This window comes from Esox lucius, chromosome 1 (genome assembly GCF_011004845.1).
Source record: "Esox lucius isolate fEsoLuc1 chromosome 1, fEsoLuc1.pri, whole genome shotgun sequence".
Classification (NCBI taxonomy): domain Eukaryota; kingdom Metazoa; phylum Chordata; class Actinopteri; order Esociformes; family Esocidae; genus Esox; species Esox lucius.
In genome coordinates, this window is record NC_047569.1 from 17,604,544 (window position 1) to 17,622,086 (window position 17,543).

The window sequence follows — 17,543 nt, forward strand, 5'->3', positions numbered from 1 at the left end:
TGAGTGACATCAGGAAGTACAAAGAACTCAGCTGGTGCTTTTAAAGGTGCTGAGAACATACCTTGACGGAGCCTCCCACAGGAACACGTTTTACAGAGCTCTGTGGTGGTGAAACCATTGATCTTCCCATTAAAGAAATGTTTGACTTGTAGATGCACGGTCCAGAAGAGCTACTGTGGCTCTTATTTTCTGGCAGACATTGGGTCCGTGGGCTGGCAGCCCTGGGAGACAAATATCTTTAACACACACCAATTTTAAATTCTTTGAGTTCACAAATCAAATTTCACTCCAAATTGAATTGAAAGATTACAAAGGCAAAGATATTCAATGTTAAAAACATGTTCACTCAGCTTGTGTGTGTGGGCATGGGCTCCTGAAATCAGGAACCACAAGACTACACTGATGACCAATGCTTGGTGGGTATGATGCCTTATTTGTTTTTGGACTTTAACACGCACAAACACGGACCAGCTGGGACTCTTTGACTCCTTCAGAGGAACAGTAGATGTCTGGCTGCCTGTTAGTTCACCCTGCTGTACCTGTCTTTGATTTAGGCAGGCCGTATCTCTCACATAACAACCCTCCACAAACACCAATCAAGGAGATACAAGCCTTTCAGATGGGAGCGAGGAAACCCAGAGGAAAGGACATGCAGATTTAATTGCTAATTAGGAGCGGAGGTTTTTTCAGAGTGTCTCTGGAATAGAGGACAGTAGGGACTAATGTTCTGAAGAAAAGAGGAAGAATGGTTTGAGGGTGTTGAGGAAAGTTGGCAGTCTGTTTGTGTGTGCGTGTGTGCGTGTGTGCGTGTGTGCGTGTGCGTGTGCGTGTGCGTGTGTGGGTGTGTCTGTGTGGGTGTGTGGGTGTGGGTGTGTCTGGGTGTGTGTGTGTGTGGGTGTGTCTGGGTGTGTGTGTGTGTGTGCGCGATTGACCAAAGTGCCTTTCAATCTCATCATGCTGACAAAACGAAAGGCTGTGTTTCGTTACTGTGGAAACGGGACCCAAGTGACCCACCGGAATGGACCGGAAACTCAGGCGACCTGCAGAGTTCCCATTCAGAGGCAGAGAGTTCCAGTATGTTCCATCGCCCACGCTGACAGTTAGTGTTCTGCAGAAGGTTGCCCTCCTGTGAGGCCAGGCCTGTGTGACTTTGCTATTCACCGTGACACATCACACACCCCGCCGGCGTTGCTCGTCGCTTGCATCAGTCGCGGGTCGCGGTGGTGGGCGACGAAGTCACATGCCGTGAAATCTAAAAGGGATGGTGTGTGTTTGTTTGGCTCAACCTACGGCACAGAGTAGACTGGTGCATTATTAATGCAAACATTCAATGCAAGCTGTTTACTTAAATACTCATTGGCTTTATTTCATTGGTATCTGCCACAGAACGAGGCCCATATAAGGAAGGTCCTGGTTAAGTCTATACTCTGGGGTTAGTCCCCCCCCCCCCACCCCATCTGATGAGCTGCCCTACGGCGGAGAAGTGTGTGTTGATAGCGTTTGTTTTCACTGCGCCCAGCTCTCTCTTCTCGTGTTTACTGTACACAGACTTGCCTGAGAGCTTTGATTGCCTGGGCTGGGTAAAGTGTTTTCTCTGACGGATGATAATGGCTTGATAAGGGCCCTGGAGTTCTGTGTTAGATCAAGCCAGACGCATCATCGCCACAACAGCTCTCGTCTTGAGGAGGCGCTTGATGAAATCTGAACAAGGCACTCCATGGACCACGGTTCGAACCATCTCAATTGTTTTGGAGCTGAAGGAAGCCGTGCGTCTTACTAACTGGAGATGACAGCTTAATCCGAGAGGAGTTTCTCCACAGACGCCCCCTTTTGTTACAGGATCCCCAGAAACGTTCTGTTTTTCTGTTTTTGTTTATTTCCTTTTGGCCGCCGTATGTGTTGTCAACACAAGGGAGTTTTAATGAGGATTTTGTGAAGTTAAGCATAGCTCTCCCGCTAGCGCTAATAGGATGCTAATGCAATTAGGTGGCATTGGAAGAGTTTGATGAGCTCTAAGCTCTCGCCCGAGAAACTATAGGGAAGTCCACCAGCAGCTCCAACTCCCCAATCAGATCAGAGAATGGAAATGACTGGAAAGCGCTTGAGGTAATCCAACTCAATCAAAAGCCCCCCCGCTGTTAACGCTGTCGAAACGCAGATGAAATACAGGATGTGATGTAGTTGGTATGCAATCCCAGAATCCCAGGTGTTTCCAACTCAGCAACTCAGAAGCATGTTAAAACAAATTCATGTCATATTTAATTAGTTCATCACAATAGGCTCCAGCTGAAGTTGTTACAGGAGGTGAAGTTTATGTTTACTGTATATATTCCATTGTATTGCGCAGCCTACACACACACATACACACACACACACACACACACACACACACACACACACACACAGGTGTGCTCCATCTCTGATGTCAATGCATTGCACTTCATTGTCTTGATAAGTCACGGTCTGTCCTCACAGGTGTTCTTCAGAGCAGGGACCCTGGCCAAACTGGAGGAGCAGAGAGACGTCCAGACCAGACGCAACATCACCCTGTTCCAGGCGGCCTGCAGAGGATACCTGGCCAGACAGGCCTTCAAGAAGAGGAAGGTGAGTGGGCGCTTCACCCCCCAGGGCCAGCAGTCCTTCCCATGTTTTAGGGGTAACTTGGTCCACCCCTCGTTGCCACGCAGACGCCTTTCAGAGTGTCTGTGTGGTTGTCATTGGAGACCGGCGTGTCCCCTGGCAGTGCAGGAAGGACGTGTCGGATCGCGTTTTATTTTGTTCATGTTCTGTTTGTGCTCAGTAAGCTGCAGGCCGATGTAGCCTATTGAATAGGCCTGTCATTATAGCAACGCCTGCCTTCGCCCACACACAGCCAGCCTATTGTCTCAAGAACACGTTCTATTATTAATACCCTCCAGCACCGAGTTAGGTATTCAAAACAGGCCAACATCACTTTGAAGGACTCGCCACGTTTTACCTCAGAAACACCCGACTGCACTGCCATTGTAGACTCTTTGATTCTGGTAAAATGCTAATGAATCCTCAGGCGTGTGTGATTAATATGCCCAACCGATTCAGCTTTGATCACACTATAGTGTACTAAACGAACACCTTTGTAAAATCTATATTTGGAACAGGCCTAACTCTAACTGATGAGATTAGGATATAGGACTATTAAGAGTGAGCAGCAGAACTTGAGTGTTGTTTTAAGAGGGCACTTATTGCTTTATAAGTGGAAATGTAGATTTCCACGCTTATAAACCTGGAGCCTCTTTTCAAAGAATGTGTCCTGGCACTAGTAGATGGCCCAACGTGTGTCTTGTCCTGGACTGGTTCACTGCCTTCACTCAGCAACCCTTCACGCGGACCTGTCCAAACACGCCCCTGTGTTTTTGGATTTGTGGATGAGTGTGTTTGCTGTTGAACACTATAGCGCTCTGTGCTTGGGTCCTCATCCCGTGTTGGAGTGTTCATGAGCACATGTTTGTTGGCTGGCCAAGCAGGATTACCGGACTGACACTTATTAACCAGCTCTGTCTATTCTTCAGGAGGAAATAGAAACCTCTCAGTCATCCTCTGTTTCTGTTCCTCCCTCTCTCTGTCTTTCTCCATGTCTGTTCCTCTGTTTCTCCCTGTCTTTCTAAGTCTTTTCCTCTCCCTGTCTCTCTCTTTTTTTCATGGTGACTGTTTGCCCTCACTTGGTTGCTGAGCCTGCTTCACATCTGTGAGGCGGTTTAGTTTCTCACTAAATCCGAAGTTCATCAGAGGGTGGTGTCATGAATCAATCCCACCTCCGTCTAGCCCCTGGCTGGCAGACAGTCTTCAGTCTGCTCTTCCTGTTCCCATGGGACACATACACACACTCCGACATGTCCCTTCAATCACAGCTTTTTTGATTACTGCACCAGAACACACACACACACACACACATCCTCGTACTCTCTCCCTCCATTTCACCGTTCATCTCTGTCTCTCTACTATATCCTGGTCTTTCATCTGTCATGGTGGGGAGGGTCAATATTGAATAAAACACCTCCTGTCTCTACCTCCTTATTTATTTAAACAGTAAGACCTGTCTATATGACCTCCTGTCTCTATCTCCATGTCTATTTAAACAGTAAGACCTGTCCCAATAACCTCCTGTCTCTACCTCCATGTCTATTTAAACAGTAAGACCTGTCCCTATAACCTTCTGTCTCTACCTCCATGTCTATTTAAACAGTAAGACCTGTCCCTATAACCTCCTGTCTCTACCTCCATGTCTATTTAAACAGTAAGACCTGTCCCTATAACCTCCTGCCTCTACCTCCATGTCTATTTAAACAGTAAGACCTGTCCCTATAACCTTCTGTCTCTACCTCCATGTCTATTTAAACAGTAAGACCTGTCCCTATAACCTCCTGTCTCTACCTCCATGTCTATTTAAACAGTAAGACCTGTCCCTATAACCTCCTGTCTCTACCTCCATGTCTATTTAAACAGTAAGACCTGTCCCTAGAACCAGCAGTGATAACTGGAACCAGCAGTGATAACTGGAACCAGCAGTGATAACTGGAACCAGCAGTGATAACTGGAACCAGCAGCGGTGTGGGTCTAACCAGCTGTGTGTGTTGTCCTGTGCTGTGTGTGTTGTCCTGTGCTGTGTGTGTTGTCCTGTGCTGTGTGTGTTGTCCTGTGCTGTGTGTGTTGTCCTGTGCTGTGTGTGTTGTCCTGTGCTGTGTGTGTTGTCCTGTGCTGTGTGTGTTGTCCTGTGCTGTGTGTGTGTGTGAGCGGGTGAGAGATTAGCATTCATTCACACCGGCGATTTAACCGATTTTGTGCACAAACCAGCAAGCTTGCCAACATTCTTAAAGAGTATGAGCAGGATGGATTTACTGACAATGTATGTCTAATCTAATATCCACGTTTACTGTCAGTCAGGGGTGACATTTATGTTGTCACCAGAATTGTTTTTATGGCTCTAATCATATGACCTATAGAATCTATATTTACAGTGATCTCCATGGTCTAGTTGGCATAGTAAAGGCTTGTCTGTCATGTTATAGGATATTTTAGTGTATCATAAACACAACCGGTAATAATTTTTTTCTTCTGATTGTCAAACAGTTCAGAAGTCCTTTCTATTGGTCCAGTTGTTTTATTTCAGTCATAAAACATGTACGTCCAGATAGTCCAAATTTGATGATTGGAAAGAGACTGTAATCTAATTTGGCAATTATGCTCAATTGACGTGTTCATGGCTGTATGTGCTTACCCCTGTGTTGGCCACTCGCAATGTGTCTTACTTACATGGCAGGGAGATGAAACAGGCAGGGCAGTGCAGTGAACAGAATGGTCCTAGCAAAGCAATTTCCAGCCAGCCACATTGGGCCCAGGTCCGCAGCAAACAGCCAGAGCTGGAGGTTGAGAAGTGGGAAGACACAGCGGTCCAAGCCAGGTCCCTCCAAATACACACATGGACGCACCAAGACTCACATGTAGCCTGCTGCTACACACATTCCCACAGGGTACACCGGTCTGAATGAATGCTAATCTCTCACCCGCTCACACACACAGCACGTTAGACCCACACTGCTGCTGGTTCCAGTTATTCAGTTTAAGGTTTGATATTGATATAAGGTTTGATCGTCTCCATGCTCACTTTGGTGTTCCTGGGTATCTGGGGTGTGTGTGTGTATCAGGGCTTTGGTCATCCGCCAAACACACACGCCCACGTACATGCAACTTTGGCCCCTAGTATCTCCGCCCTCACCAACATACAGTTCTCATCGAACCACGATGGTGTACTGCCTGTTATCAAGGAAATTCACAAATGTTCATGCAGCAGATATGTGAAAAGGTCATATAATGGATAAATTGCCTTAATAATTTTCTTGGCATTTCATTTTAATTATCGTGGCTCAGGTTTTTTTTGGTACAGCATTCTCGCACTATTTATTTTTCCATTACACTGTACCAGGCTGGCTTGCTTTCACCCCTGCTCTCTATAAAGTATTAAAAAAGATCCAGACAGCATTTCCTTTGGGTCCCCGGGCAAACCGGCGCCGAAGCTCCGGTTGATAATGTACAGCGGACCAGTAATATGAGTGAATATCAGAGTACAGTGGACACTTGATTATAAGGCAGTCTGGGGTTATTGTTGCCCTCCAACCATTGGCCCTTATGTGTCTGATCCACCAGGCACAACCATGACAGTGTTGACTTCCTTTTTTTGAACACTGACTTCCCCGCTGCCCAAAAATCAATGTTTGATTGCTCTGGGGCGGGGGACTTCCAGCACCTTGAAGTCCTCTCAGCCTGAGCCAAACCCTCATAGGGATTTGTTTTTCAAAGTGCTTTGAGGAGAAAAAGAGAGGGAGTGCACAAGAAAGACGGAGAGGAAAGGAGAGACAGAAAAAAGAAAGAGAGAACCTCTTCTGAAACTGTGTTTCACCATGGGGAAATAGAGAAATAGAAAGGATCCGGCACAGTGTTTGAAGCCCACAGCCTCCAACTGGCTTTGACATTCATGGGGAAGGAATGAGCGGCTGCTCTGTGGAGGACAGCATGGAGGGGCTTGGTGTGTCTAATTAAAATGTTGCCTTAAAAAACCCAGCTTCTCCCCCAACTGGGAGCAGGTTTGTATGTGTTTCGTGCTTGCATCTGTGTGCATGCGTGCGCGTCTGTGTTCGCCAGCTGGTTTGCTGTATCTATGGCCTTGTGTGCTCAGCACTGGGAATGGAGTTCAACATACACTCAAAAGGGGAATCTTTAAAGGAGAGGCGGCGGCAGAGTAGAAATGGAGAGGCGCAGGCTAAGGGAGAGAGAAGTGAATCCACTCTGCTCCTGTATCTCGCTCATCAATACCTGTTCGACAGATCCTGTCTGTAAAGAATGAAGCTCAAGGCTGTAGGGGAGCCCTCTGAAAGACTGAGGAGCAGAAAGACGCCGACGTGAAAAGCGCAGAATTTTCCACGGCAGTCCCCCTCCTCTCTCTCAACGTCTGTCCATCAACGTCTGTCTGTATCTGTGGCGTACACAGTGTTTGGTTGATCTGTTTAGTGCACAGCATGACGGAGCCTAACGAGACATAACCTGCGAGCCCGGTCGGTCATTCAGTCACCAGGTTGGCTGAGCGCCGCTGCGGACTTTTGGCGCCGTGCTCTTCATCATGGCAACCCCAGTGGATGCGGTCACGTCGCGTGGCTCTAATTGGGTTGCCAGATAATAGGTGGTTTATTGGAGATACCCGTGTAGCGGGTTGCGTGAAGCTCCTCCTGATGCGTTTTTAGCAGGCTGAAGTGGTATCGATGTTCGATGTAATTTCTCTGAAGAGCTCTCAGCTCTAAAAGCTCGGAAGACCCTTTGCAGTGTTTCCGTTGATTCTTGCTCCCTCAAAAATGGTCACACTTGACAAGTTATTTCTTTCTACAAAAGTCTTATGTTTGGAATTTACTTTGTTACACTGAAAAGGTATGAATTGCAGGCAACCAGGCACACACACTTAAAGTGAACACGACCCTTGGTTGTGACTCTTCCTCTATCCTTGTCTGTTTTAGATCCAGGACCTGGCCATCCGCTGCATACAGAAGAACATCCAGAAGAACAAGGGAGTGAAGGGCTGGCCCTGGTGGAAGCTGTTCACCACCGTACGGCCCCTCATAGAGGTGCAGCTCACAGAGGAGCAGATCAGAGGGAAAGACGTGAGTAGCTAACTACTGTCTCCATCAACCATGTACTTTTGTTCCCATCATCTGATGTACAGAGTCTATTCAGATTTAGACCCCATCACCTGCTGTACTGGGACTGTTCAGATTTAGATCCCATCACCTGCTGTACTGGGACTGTTCAGATTTAGATCCCATCACCTGCTGTACTGGGACTGTTCAGATTTAGACCCCATCACCTGCTGTACTGGGACTGTTCAGATTTAGACCCCATCACCTGCTGTACTGGGACTGTTCAGATTTAGACCCCATCACCTGCTGTACTGGGACTGTTCAGATTTAGATCCCATCACCTGCTGTACTGGGACTGTTCAGATTTAGATCCCATCTCCTTCTGTAGATAGATTATGTAGATGTCCCTCTTATTCTGTCAACCATGTCACCCCATCATGTTCTTTGTCTTAACATACACAGGAGGAGATACAGCAGCTAAAAGGGAGGCTGGAGAAGGTGGAGAAGGAGAGAAATGAGCTGAGACTCAACAGCGACCGTCTGGAGAGCCGGGTACACTCAGACACAAAATGCATTGCAGAAATATGACAACACGTACTGGTGGAGCTGTCTATATGAGGAAAGATGTGGACAAATAAAGTGTGTTGTGGCGGTGAACTGTGTGACGCGGTCTGCCTAACACAGGGGACTGGAGTAGTGATGAACTCCTGATGCTGACCTCTTGCTAATTATAACTGTGTGTTTGTGCAGATCACAGAGCTGTCGTCGGAGCTGGCAGACGAGAGGAACACGGGCGAGTCAGCCTCTCAGCTGCTGGAGTCAGAGACCTCAGAGAGACTCAGACTGGAGAAGGACATGAAGGAACTGCAGGTATGCTCCGCTCAAATGAGTCGTTGTTGAAGGATTTACAAAGGTATCCAATTCAACCTAGTATTTTAAACTTGTCACCACCAAAAGGATTGACATGCCTGATACAACAACAAGCAAAAAAAGGCAAGCAAAAGAAACAAACAATCAAATATGAAAACACCGGTAATGAGCAAGATTTTATGCTAAAAAGTTCTGGGGAAATAATATAATTTCATACTATCACAGTAGGTCAGTGAAAACGTTTGTTTTAAGTAATATTATTTTTATATGTTGTTTTTGGTAAAAATGATTGGCATCCATAATGACTAATATAAACATTACAGAACTAACCCCATGCTGTGGTAGATTGACATGCACATATTCATTGACGTGTACCTCACCATCATACCTTGACTTTATTGGTTAAAATCATATCCTTAAACCTGCCTCGCCCGCCCTCTTATTTTCTAGTTGATGTTGGTAGTTTGTTGGCGTCCAATTAGCTTGGATAGTTTTCCATTGACTTGTATGTGCTGTGCAAAAGCCTGAGGACCAGGTTGCATTATTTAGGTCATCATTCACTCTTTTATGTGGCATTCCCCCAGCCAGGCATGATGTTTTCAGCTGATTATAGTCCGACAAATCACTTGGAAAAGTAGACCGTCAGCGCGGTTTTATGTATCATAATAATTTCTGAATAATTGGCTTTGTCAGTCAAGCACTGTTTAGTCCAGCCGGACCAGCAGAGGCTACTTTCACCAGTGATGTAGATCATTTTCTTCTGCTTATAATTTGCATTTGGTAGGTTGTTTGACAACTTAATAAATATCTATTAATTAAATGTTTTGAGCTTCTCTTCTGTCATAACTTGTTGCCAAAATAAGTGCTCAGCAGAATAATGTCAGGAATGGATAGATTGAATGCCTCGGTAGTTGAGTTGGCGCCCGTAAAGTTGTCGGTTTTAATTTGGGTTCTCTCATGGATGACGTTTAGGGACAAAAAGAAGCCTACGAAGCAAAATGGTTGAAATTAACCATTATGTAAACAAAATATTAATTCACATCCAAAATGATTAACAGCTGATGTCATTTTTGTAATTTAGGTCAATACCGACACCATATTTTAATGCATTAACTTTGGAAACCAGCAAACATTTTTGTCTTGCAAAGCACAGGTGCAGTATTATTAGGTCTTATATTTAGCATGTGAATGATGAGTTTACAGTAGCATCTAGATATATCTTCAGCTATCTCCACTGTTTTCCTGTGTAATAACTCACCTTGTCTCCCCAGAGGCTTTTCAGCTGTTCCATTAAGAGTCTAACAAAAAACTTGGCTATGACTTATTGGTCACTTATTTGTCTTAGTATTATGTTTTTGTCTGTTAGACTAATCTAGGAGAAATAAAACCTTGCTCTTGGCTTGCTGAATGTAAAAAACAGCATTAGCTTTGTGACCAGTGAGTGACTACCTTGGTGTGATCCTTTTCTGTAGGCCTGATTATGATGACTTGATACTGTAGCTACATTGTTGTAGTAACTGAATCAATAGATTGAAAAAAGTAGAAAAATCAGTGGAAAATAAGTTCCAAAAGAGAACCTTAGAACCATTTGAAAAATATAATGGAAATGCAACAGTGTGGCAGGTCATGGTTAATCAATGATGTAAAAGGTTTCTGTCCAGTCATGGCCTTTTACAGTTAGTTACCTGGTGTTCCAGAACCTTGTGCGTTCGTCTCCCTTTAATGTACAGTCCATGATTACCCACCTCTCCTAGACCAAGTTTGACTCAATGAAGAAGTCCATGGACTCGATGGAGATGGAGGTGATGGAGGCTCGGCTCATCAGAGCCTCAGAGCTCAACGGAGAGACGGATGACAATGACTCAGGTCAGCTGCAAACCCCTTTCACACACACACACACACACACACACATACACACACACACAGTTGCCATGGCGACGGACAACTTCCAGGATGGTATTAAGCTGTTTGTGCTCCTTGCAATTGACGAGGCATTTAGTTACATTTAGCTGATCACGATGTAGACTGTTGTGATGTAAACAAACTTTTGCAAGACATGGCATGTACCTTGATTTCTTTTCCTTGGCCTTTCTGAAAGTGCAATGTCATTTCTCCCTGGTGTTTTGCTGAAAAGGTTCAACACCCTGGGTGTGAGGGGATGGTCGATGGTTAAAGGGGAGCCCCGGTTTGCTTTTCATCCATTTCTTCGCTTTGTCTTCTATACCTTTCTGTCTTTTGGCTGTGTTTATTTAGCTTGCCAAATGTTGTTTTGTAAAAACCCTTTTGTGTCCGCACCAAGGTGTCCAGACATTTGGTCCACATTTTATATGGATTATACAACTCCAAGGCAGCTCTGCATCTACAGTGGGGAGAACAAGTATTTGATACACTGCCGATTTTGCAGGTTTTCCTACATATAAAGCATGTAGAGGTCTGTAATTTTTATCATAGGTACACTTCAGCTGTGACCCAAAAATCCAGAAAAATCACATTGTAGGGTTTCTAAATAATTAATTTGCATTTTATTGCATGACATAAGTATTTGATCACCTACCAATCAGTAAGAATTCTGGCTCTCACAGACCTGTTAAGTTTTTCTTTAAGAAGCCCTCCTGTTCTCCACTCATTACCTGTATTAATTGCACCTGTTTGAACTCGTTACCTGTATAAAAGACACCTGTCCACACACTCAATCAAACAGACCCCAACCTCTCCACAATGGCTAAGACCAGAAAGCTGTGTAAGGACATCAGGGATAAAATTGTAGACCTACACAAGGCTGGGATGGGCTAAAGGACAATAGGCAAGCAGCTTGGTGAGAAGGCAACAACTGTTGGCGCAATTATTAGAAAATGGAAGAAGTTCAAGATGACGGTCAATCTCCCTCGGTCTGGGGCTCCATGCAAGATCTCACCTCGTGGGGCATCAATGATCATGAGGAAGGTGAGGGATCAGCCCAGAACTACACAGCAGGACCTGGTCAATGACCCTAAGAGAGCTGGGGCCACAGTCTCAAAGAAAACCATTAGTAACATACTAAGCCGTCATGGAATAAAATCCTGCAGTGCACGCAAGGTCCCCCTGCTCAAGCCAGCGCATGTCCAGGCCTGTCTGAAGTTTGCCAATGACCATCTGGCTGATCCAGAGGAGGAATGGGAGAAGCTCATGTGGTCTGATGAGACAAAAATAGAGCTTTTTGGTCTAAACTCCATTCGCCGTGTTTGGAGGAAGAAGAAGGATGAGTACAACCCCAAGAACACCATCCCAACCGTGAAGCATGGAGGTGGAAACATCATTCTTTGAGGATGCTTTTCTGCAAAGGGGACAGGACGACTGCACCTTATTGAGGGGAGGATGGATGGGGTCATGTATTGCGAGATCTTGGCCAAGAACCTCCTTCCCTCAGTTACAGCATTGAAGATGGGTCGTGGCTGGGTCTTCCAGCATGACAACAACCTAGAACACACAGCCAGTGCAACTAAGGAGTGGCTCCGTAAGAAGCATCTCAAGGTCCTGGAGTGGCCTAGCCAGTGTCCAGACCTGAACCCAATAGAAATATATTGCCCAGCGACAGCCCTGAAACCTGAAGGATCTGGAGAAGGTCTGTATGGAGGAGTGGGCCAAAATCCCTGCTGCAGTGTGTGCAAACCTGGTCAAAAACTACAGGAAACGTATGATCTCTGTAATTGCAGACAAAGGATTCTGTACCAAATATTAAGTTCCGCTTTTCTGATGTATCAAATACTTATGTCATGCAATAAAATGCTAATTAATAACTTAAAAATCATACAATGTGATTTTCTGGATTTTTGTTTTAGATTCCGTCACTCGCAGTTGAAGAGTAGCTATGATAGAAATTATAGACTTCTACATGTTTTGTAAGTGGGAAACACTGCCGATTTTGCAGGTTATTAAATACCTGTTTTCCCCACAGTATATGCTATACCAGCATGCTGTGTAGTACATACACTCTGGACATAACAGTGCAGACAGGACGTGTACAGTAATACATTGGTATATGAAATAGGCGTATTCACAGGAGTCTGACGGTCACAGTAAATGTATGTGTAGGAGACCGTCAGAGGGCCAACAGAACATTTCTCAGAACAAGAACAGACGAGTTTCAGAAGAAAGTTCTTTGTTTCTGGCCTTTTTAAGCCTGTAATCGAACCCACAAAAGCTGACGCTGAAGATACTGAACTAGTCTAATGTTTTATTGCTTCTTTAAGCAATAAAATATGTGAATATGCTAACATATTCACAAAAGTGTTTTCTAATTATTAATTTGCCTTTTAATATTATAAACCATCATTTTTATAATTTTATAACCAAACTCAACGTGCCTTTGGAAAGAGGACTGATGGTTGCTGATAATGGGCCTCTGTACACCTATGTAGATATGCCATTAACAATCTGACGTTTCCAGCTACAATAGTAATTTACAACATTAACAATGTCTACACTGTATTTCTGATCAATTTTATGGACAAAATATGTGCTTTTCCTTCTAAAACAATGAAATTCCTAAGTGTTCCCAAAAGTCTGAACGGTAGTGTAGGTGATTGAGATGATACCATTGGAGCGCTAAGAAGTGCGTCTTCTCTGGGCAGTGAATCTTGCTTTATAAGTAGTGCGTCTTCTCTGGACAGTGAATCTTGCTTTATAAGTAGTGCGTCTTCTCTGGACAGTGAATCTTGCTTTATAAGTTGTGCGTCTTCTCTGGACAGTGAATCTTGCTTTATAAGAAGTGCGTCTTCTCGGGACAGTGAATCTTGCTTTATAAGTAGTGCGTCTTCTCTGGACAGTGAATCTTGCTTTATAAGAAGTGCGTCTTCTCTGGACAGTGAATCTTGCTTTATAAGTAGTGCGTCTTCTCTGGACAGTGAATCTTGCTTTATAAGTAGTGCGTCTTCTCTGGACAGTGAATCTTGCTTTATAAGTAGTGCGTCTTCTCTGGACAGTGAATCTTGCTTTATAAGTAGTGCGTCTTCTCTGGACAGTGAATCTTGCTTTATAAGAAGTGCGTCTTCTTTGGACAGTGAATCTTGCTTTATAAGTAGTGCGTCTTCTCTGGACAGTGAATCTTGCTTTATAAGTAGTGCGTCTTCTCTGGACAGTGAATCTTGCTTTATAAGTAGTGCGTCTTCTCTGGACAGTGAATCTTGCTTTATAAGAAGTGCGTCTTCTTTGGACAGTGAATCTTGCTTTATAAGTAGTGCGTCTTCTCTGGACAGTGAATCTTGCTTTATAAGTAGTGCGTCTTCTCTGGACAGTGAATCTTGCTTTATAAGAAGTGCGTCTTCTCTGGACAGTGAATCTTGCTTTATAAGTAGTGCGTCTTCTCTGGACAGTGAATCTTGCTTTATAAGAAGTGCGTCTTCTCTGGACAGTGAATCTTGCTTTATAAGTAGTGCGTCTTCTCTGGACAGTGAATCTTGCTTTATAAGTAGTGCGTCTTCTCTGGACAGTGAATCTTGCTTTATAAGTAGTGCGTCTTCTCTGGACAGTGAATCTTGCTTTATAAGAAGTGCGTCTTCTTTGGACAGTGAATCTTGCTTTATAAGAAGTGCGTCTTCTTTGGACAGTGAATCTTGCTTTATAAGAAGTGCGTCTTCTTTGGACAGTGAATCTTGCTTTATAAGTAGTGCGTCTTCTCTGGACAGTGAATCTTGCTTTATAAGAAGTGCGTCTTCTTTGGACAGTGAATCTTGCTTTATAAGTAGTGCGTCTTCTTTGGACAGTGAATCTTGCTTTATAAGAAGTGCGTCTTCTCTGGACAGTGAATCTTGCTTTATAAGAAGTGCGTCTTCTCTGGACAGTGAATCTTGCTTTATAAGAAGTGCGTCTTCTCTGGACAGTGCTTCAGATAGGAATTTTGCTTTAAAACAGCATGATTCACTCTAAAACTTTCAATGGGCAAACTGACTCTCAAACCTGATTGAAATTCAACTTGGTTGTGCCTGTTAGGGGGAGAATGGAGGCTGAAGTATGAGAGGGCCATCAGAGAGATTGAGTTCACCAAGAAGAGGCTACAGCAGGAGTTTGAGGACAAGCTGGAGATGGAGCAGCAGAACAAACGGCAGCTCGAGAGGAGGGTAAGGAAACATAGCATGTACCTGCACACACAAACACGCACACAAATACAAACACAAATACAAACACACACACACAAATACGCACACACTCACAAATACAAACACACACAAACACACTCACATATACAAACGCACACAAACACATACACAAATACAAACGCACACAAACACACTCACAAATACAAACACACACACAAAAACAAACACTCACAAACACACACACAAATACACACACACACACTAATAGAAACAAACACACACAAATACAAACACACACACACACAAATACAAAACACAAACACAAATCCACTTATACCTGAACCTCTTGAGGGCTTGACCTCATCTACACACACAGAGCACTCCCAGAGTCCCACAGAGCACTCCCACAGTCCCACAGAGCACTCCCACAGTCCCACAGAGCACTCCCACAGAGCACCCCTACAGTCCCACAGAGCACTCCCACAGTCCCACAGAACACTCCCACAGTCCCACAAAGCACTCCCACAGTCCGAGAGAGCACTCCCACAGTCCCACAGAACACTCCCAAAGTCCCACAGAGCACTCCCACAGTTCCACAGAGCACCCCCACAGTCCCACAGAGCACTCCCATAGTCCCACAGAGTACTCCCATAGTCCCACAGAGAACCCCCACAGTCCTTGCATCCTTTGCACTGTTTCCAGTGTTACAGAAGTATTAGTATGTTGCAGACTTTTTTTCTAATGAAATAAATAGAACCTGAGTGAATAAATAACTCTAGATTTGTGTTTACTTCCTGTTTTTCCTTAACATATGTCTGCAACACCCAGTATCCTCTAGTGAAATGTGATTGCCCTCTTATCAAATCAGAAAGCTGCTTTTACAGCTCTGTAGTTAATCCTGTTTCTGGGGCCCTCTCCCCTACTCTGTCAGTCTCTCATCACATCACAGTTTTAGTTATTTATTCATCCCTGTCTCCCTTTTATCTCTCTCATTCTCTCCAAAACATTTTCAGCCTGTTTCTCTACTTTTGATACCTCCCTTAGCTGTCTCATTAAAGCTAAAATAAAGCACTCACTCAGTGAGATGTAAAAAGATGAGTGAAGGAATAGCGAGCATTTAATTTCCCTGTTTGTTTCACCTGGTCGGACGTTCCGACAGCTTCACCTCTCAAATGCTTATTAAAAAAAATAAAAAATGAAATCCTTTGGCTATCCCCTCCCTCACTCCCTCCAGCTAAGTGACCTCCAGGCAGACAATGAGGAGGTGCAGCGTATGGCCCAGCAGCTGAAGAAGAAGTGTCAGAGACTGACCTCGGAGCTGCAGGACACCAAGCTACACCTGGAGGGGCAGCAGAGCCGCAACCACGACCTGGAGAAGAAACAGAGGAAGTGAGGGGATTTCATATCTGGCACACACACCGTAGGCACACGCACACAGCTTGCCTCCCACAATCCTACTGTATGCTGAGAACTGCCACTAGTTCCTGATATGACTCACTATCAGTGTGACCTGAGGAGCAGCCAGTTCACTACCGTAGATCCTCACTGTAATGTCCAGGCCTTACAGTTTACACTGCTTGGAGTGCTCTCTCTCACACACACTCCAGCGGTAGGGGAGTTTTGATTAATGTTGGAGGTTATGTGGTATCACACAGCGACACTGTCACCCTCTACTCCCCGCAGTGTGAGCTGATCCATGCTGGTTCGAGCCCTACGGACTATGCACATTCAGCACTACAAATGGCCCCCCGTGCCTGTCATCACTGTGGAGTGTGTGTGTGTGTGTGTGTGCACAAGGAAGGGTTATGAGTGTGTAGCCTATACCTACATGTCTGGGGTAATGTGATTTGACAGACGATATTTAGCCTATACCTACATGTCTGGGGTAATGTGATTTGACAGACGATATTTAGCCTATACCTACATGTCTGGGGTAATGTGATTTGACAGACGATGTTTAGCCTATACCTACATGTCTGGGGTAATGTGATTTGACAGACGATATTTAGCCTATACCTACATGTCTGGGGTAATGTGATTTGACAGACGATATTTAGCCTATACCTACATGTCTGGGGTAATGTGATTTGACAGACAATATTTAGCCTATACCTACATGTCTGGGGTAATGTGATTTGACAGACGATATTTAGCCTATACCTACATGTCTGGGGTAATGTGATTTGACAGACGATATTTAGCCTATACCTACATGTCTGGGGTAATGTGATTTGACAGACGATGTTTAGCCTATACCTACATGTCTGGGGTAGGAGTACAGAGATGGCAGAAAGGAAAGCAACCAAAGCTGTGCAGGATATCATAGTGTTTCTCTGTCATGTCTCCAGCCTCAGATGTTCATCAGCCTTCTGCTGCAGACATCCACTGTCTGGCACGCAGGTTTAAAGGCTTCAACTGTTCTCCCCGTATTCCCCTTTTGAAATGGTCCATTGGCCTGGACATATCGTCTACTGTCATGATCTAGTCAGTCCAGGATGTTTGGACATAGTGAGGTAATGAGACAGATAGGACAGACGGTGGTTTGAACTTGACTGGCAACGCACTGCAAATTATAATCTTTCATGCCACCCCACCAGTGACATTCTGAATAATTAGGCTATCTATTTGCTATAGCATGCTTCAGTGAATATCTTATATAGACAATGTTGTATAGAGAGGAATTTTGAGTCAGACAGACGGACGAATATAAGTATTTATTTTAGGTGTATTATTGTGTTCTTTGTCTGTCAGATTATTACTTCTTAGGTATTTGTATTTTATAACTTAAAAAAAAAATTGCATATTCCCTTCTCTCTTTATTCAGTAGGCTTTGAATAACTTTGGGCTATGCTATTCTTTCATCTTTTTATGCATGGCTTTCTCCCATTCAAACAGAATTCTATCTCCAAAAGTTATTTGAATAGTGTAAAAACTTAAGATA

General features: G+C 44.4%; 1 protein-coding gene across 13 annotated transcripts in view; it reads left to right on the forward strand.

Moving 5' to 3' along the window:
• Positions 1-17,543, forward strand: part of myo18ab (myosin XVIIIAb) — a 113,075-nt gene that overhangs the window by 61,582 nt on the left and 33,950 nt on the right. For all 13 annotated transcript variants that reach the window (XM_029120412.2, XM_029120413.2, XM_029120417.2 and 10 more), the window contains 7 exons: positions 2,476-2,604; positions 7,539-7,682; positions 8,121-8,210; positions 8,409-8,528; positions 10,283-10,394; positions 14,496-14,623; positions 15,837-15,991. In XM_029120412.2, the coding sequence (XP_028976245.2) occupies positions 2,476-2,604; positions 7,539-7,682; positions 8,121-8,210; positions 8,409-8,528; positions 10,283-10,394; positions 14,496-14,623; positions 15,837-15,991 (878 nt within the window). The remainder of the gene's footprint in view (positions 1-2,475; positions 2,605-7,538; positions 7,683-8,120; positions 8,211-8,408; positions 8,529-10,282; positions 10,395-14,495; positions 14,624-15,836; positions 15,992-17,543) is intronic.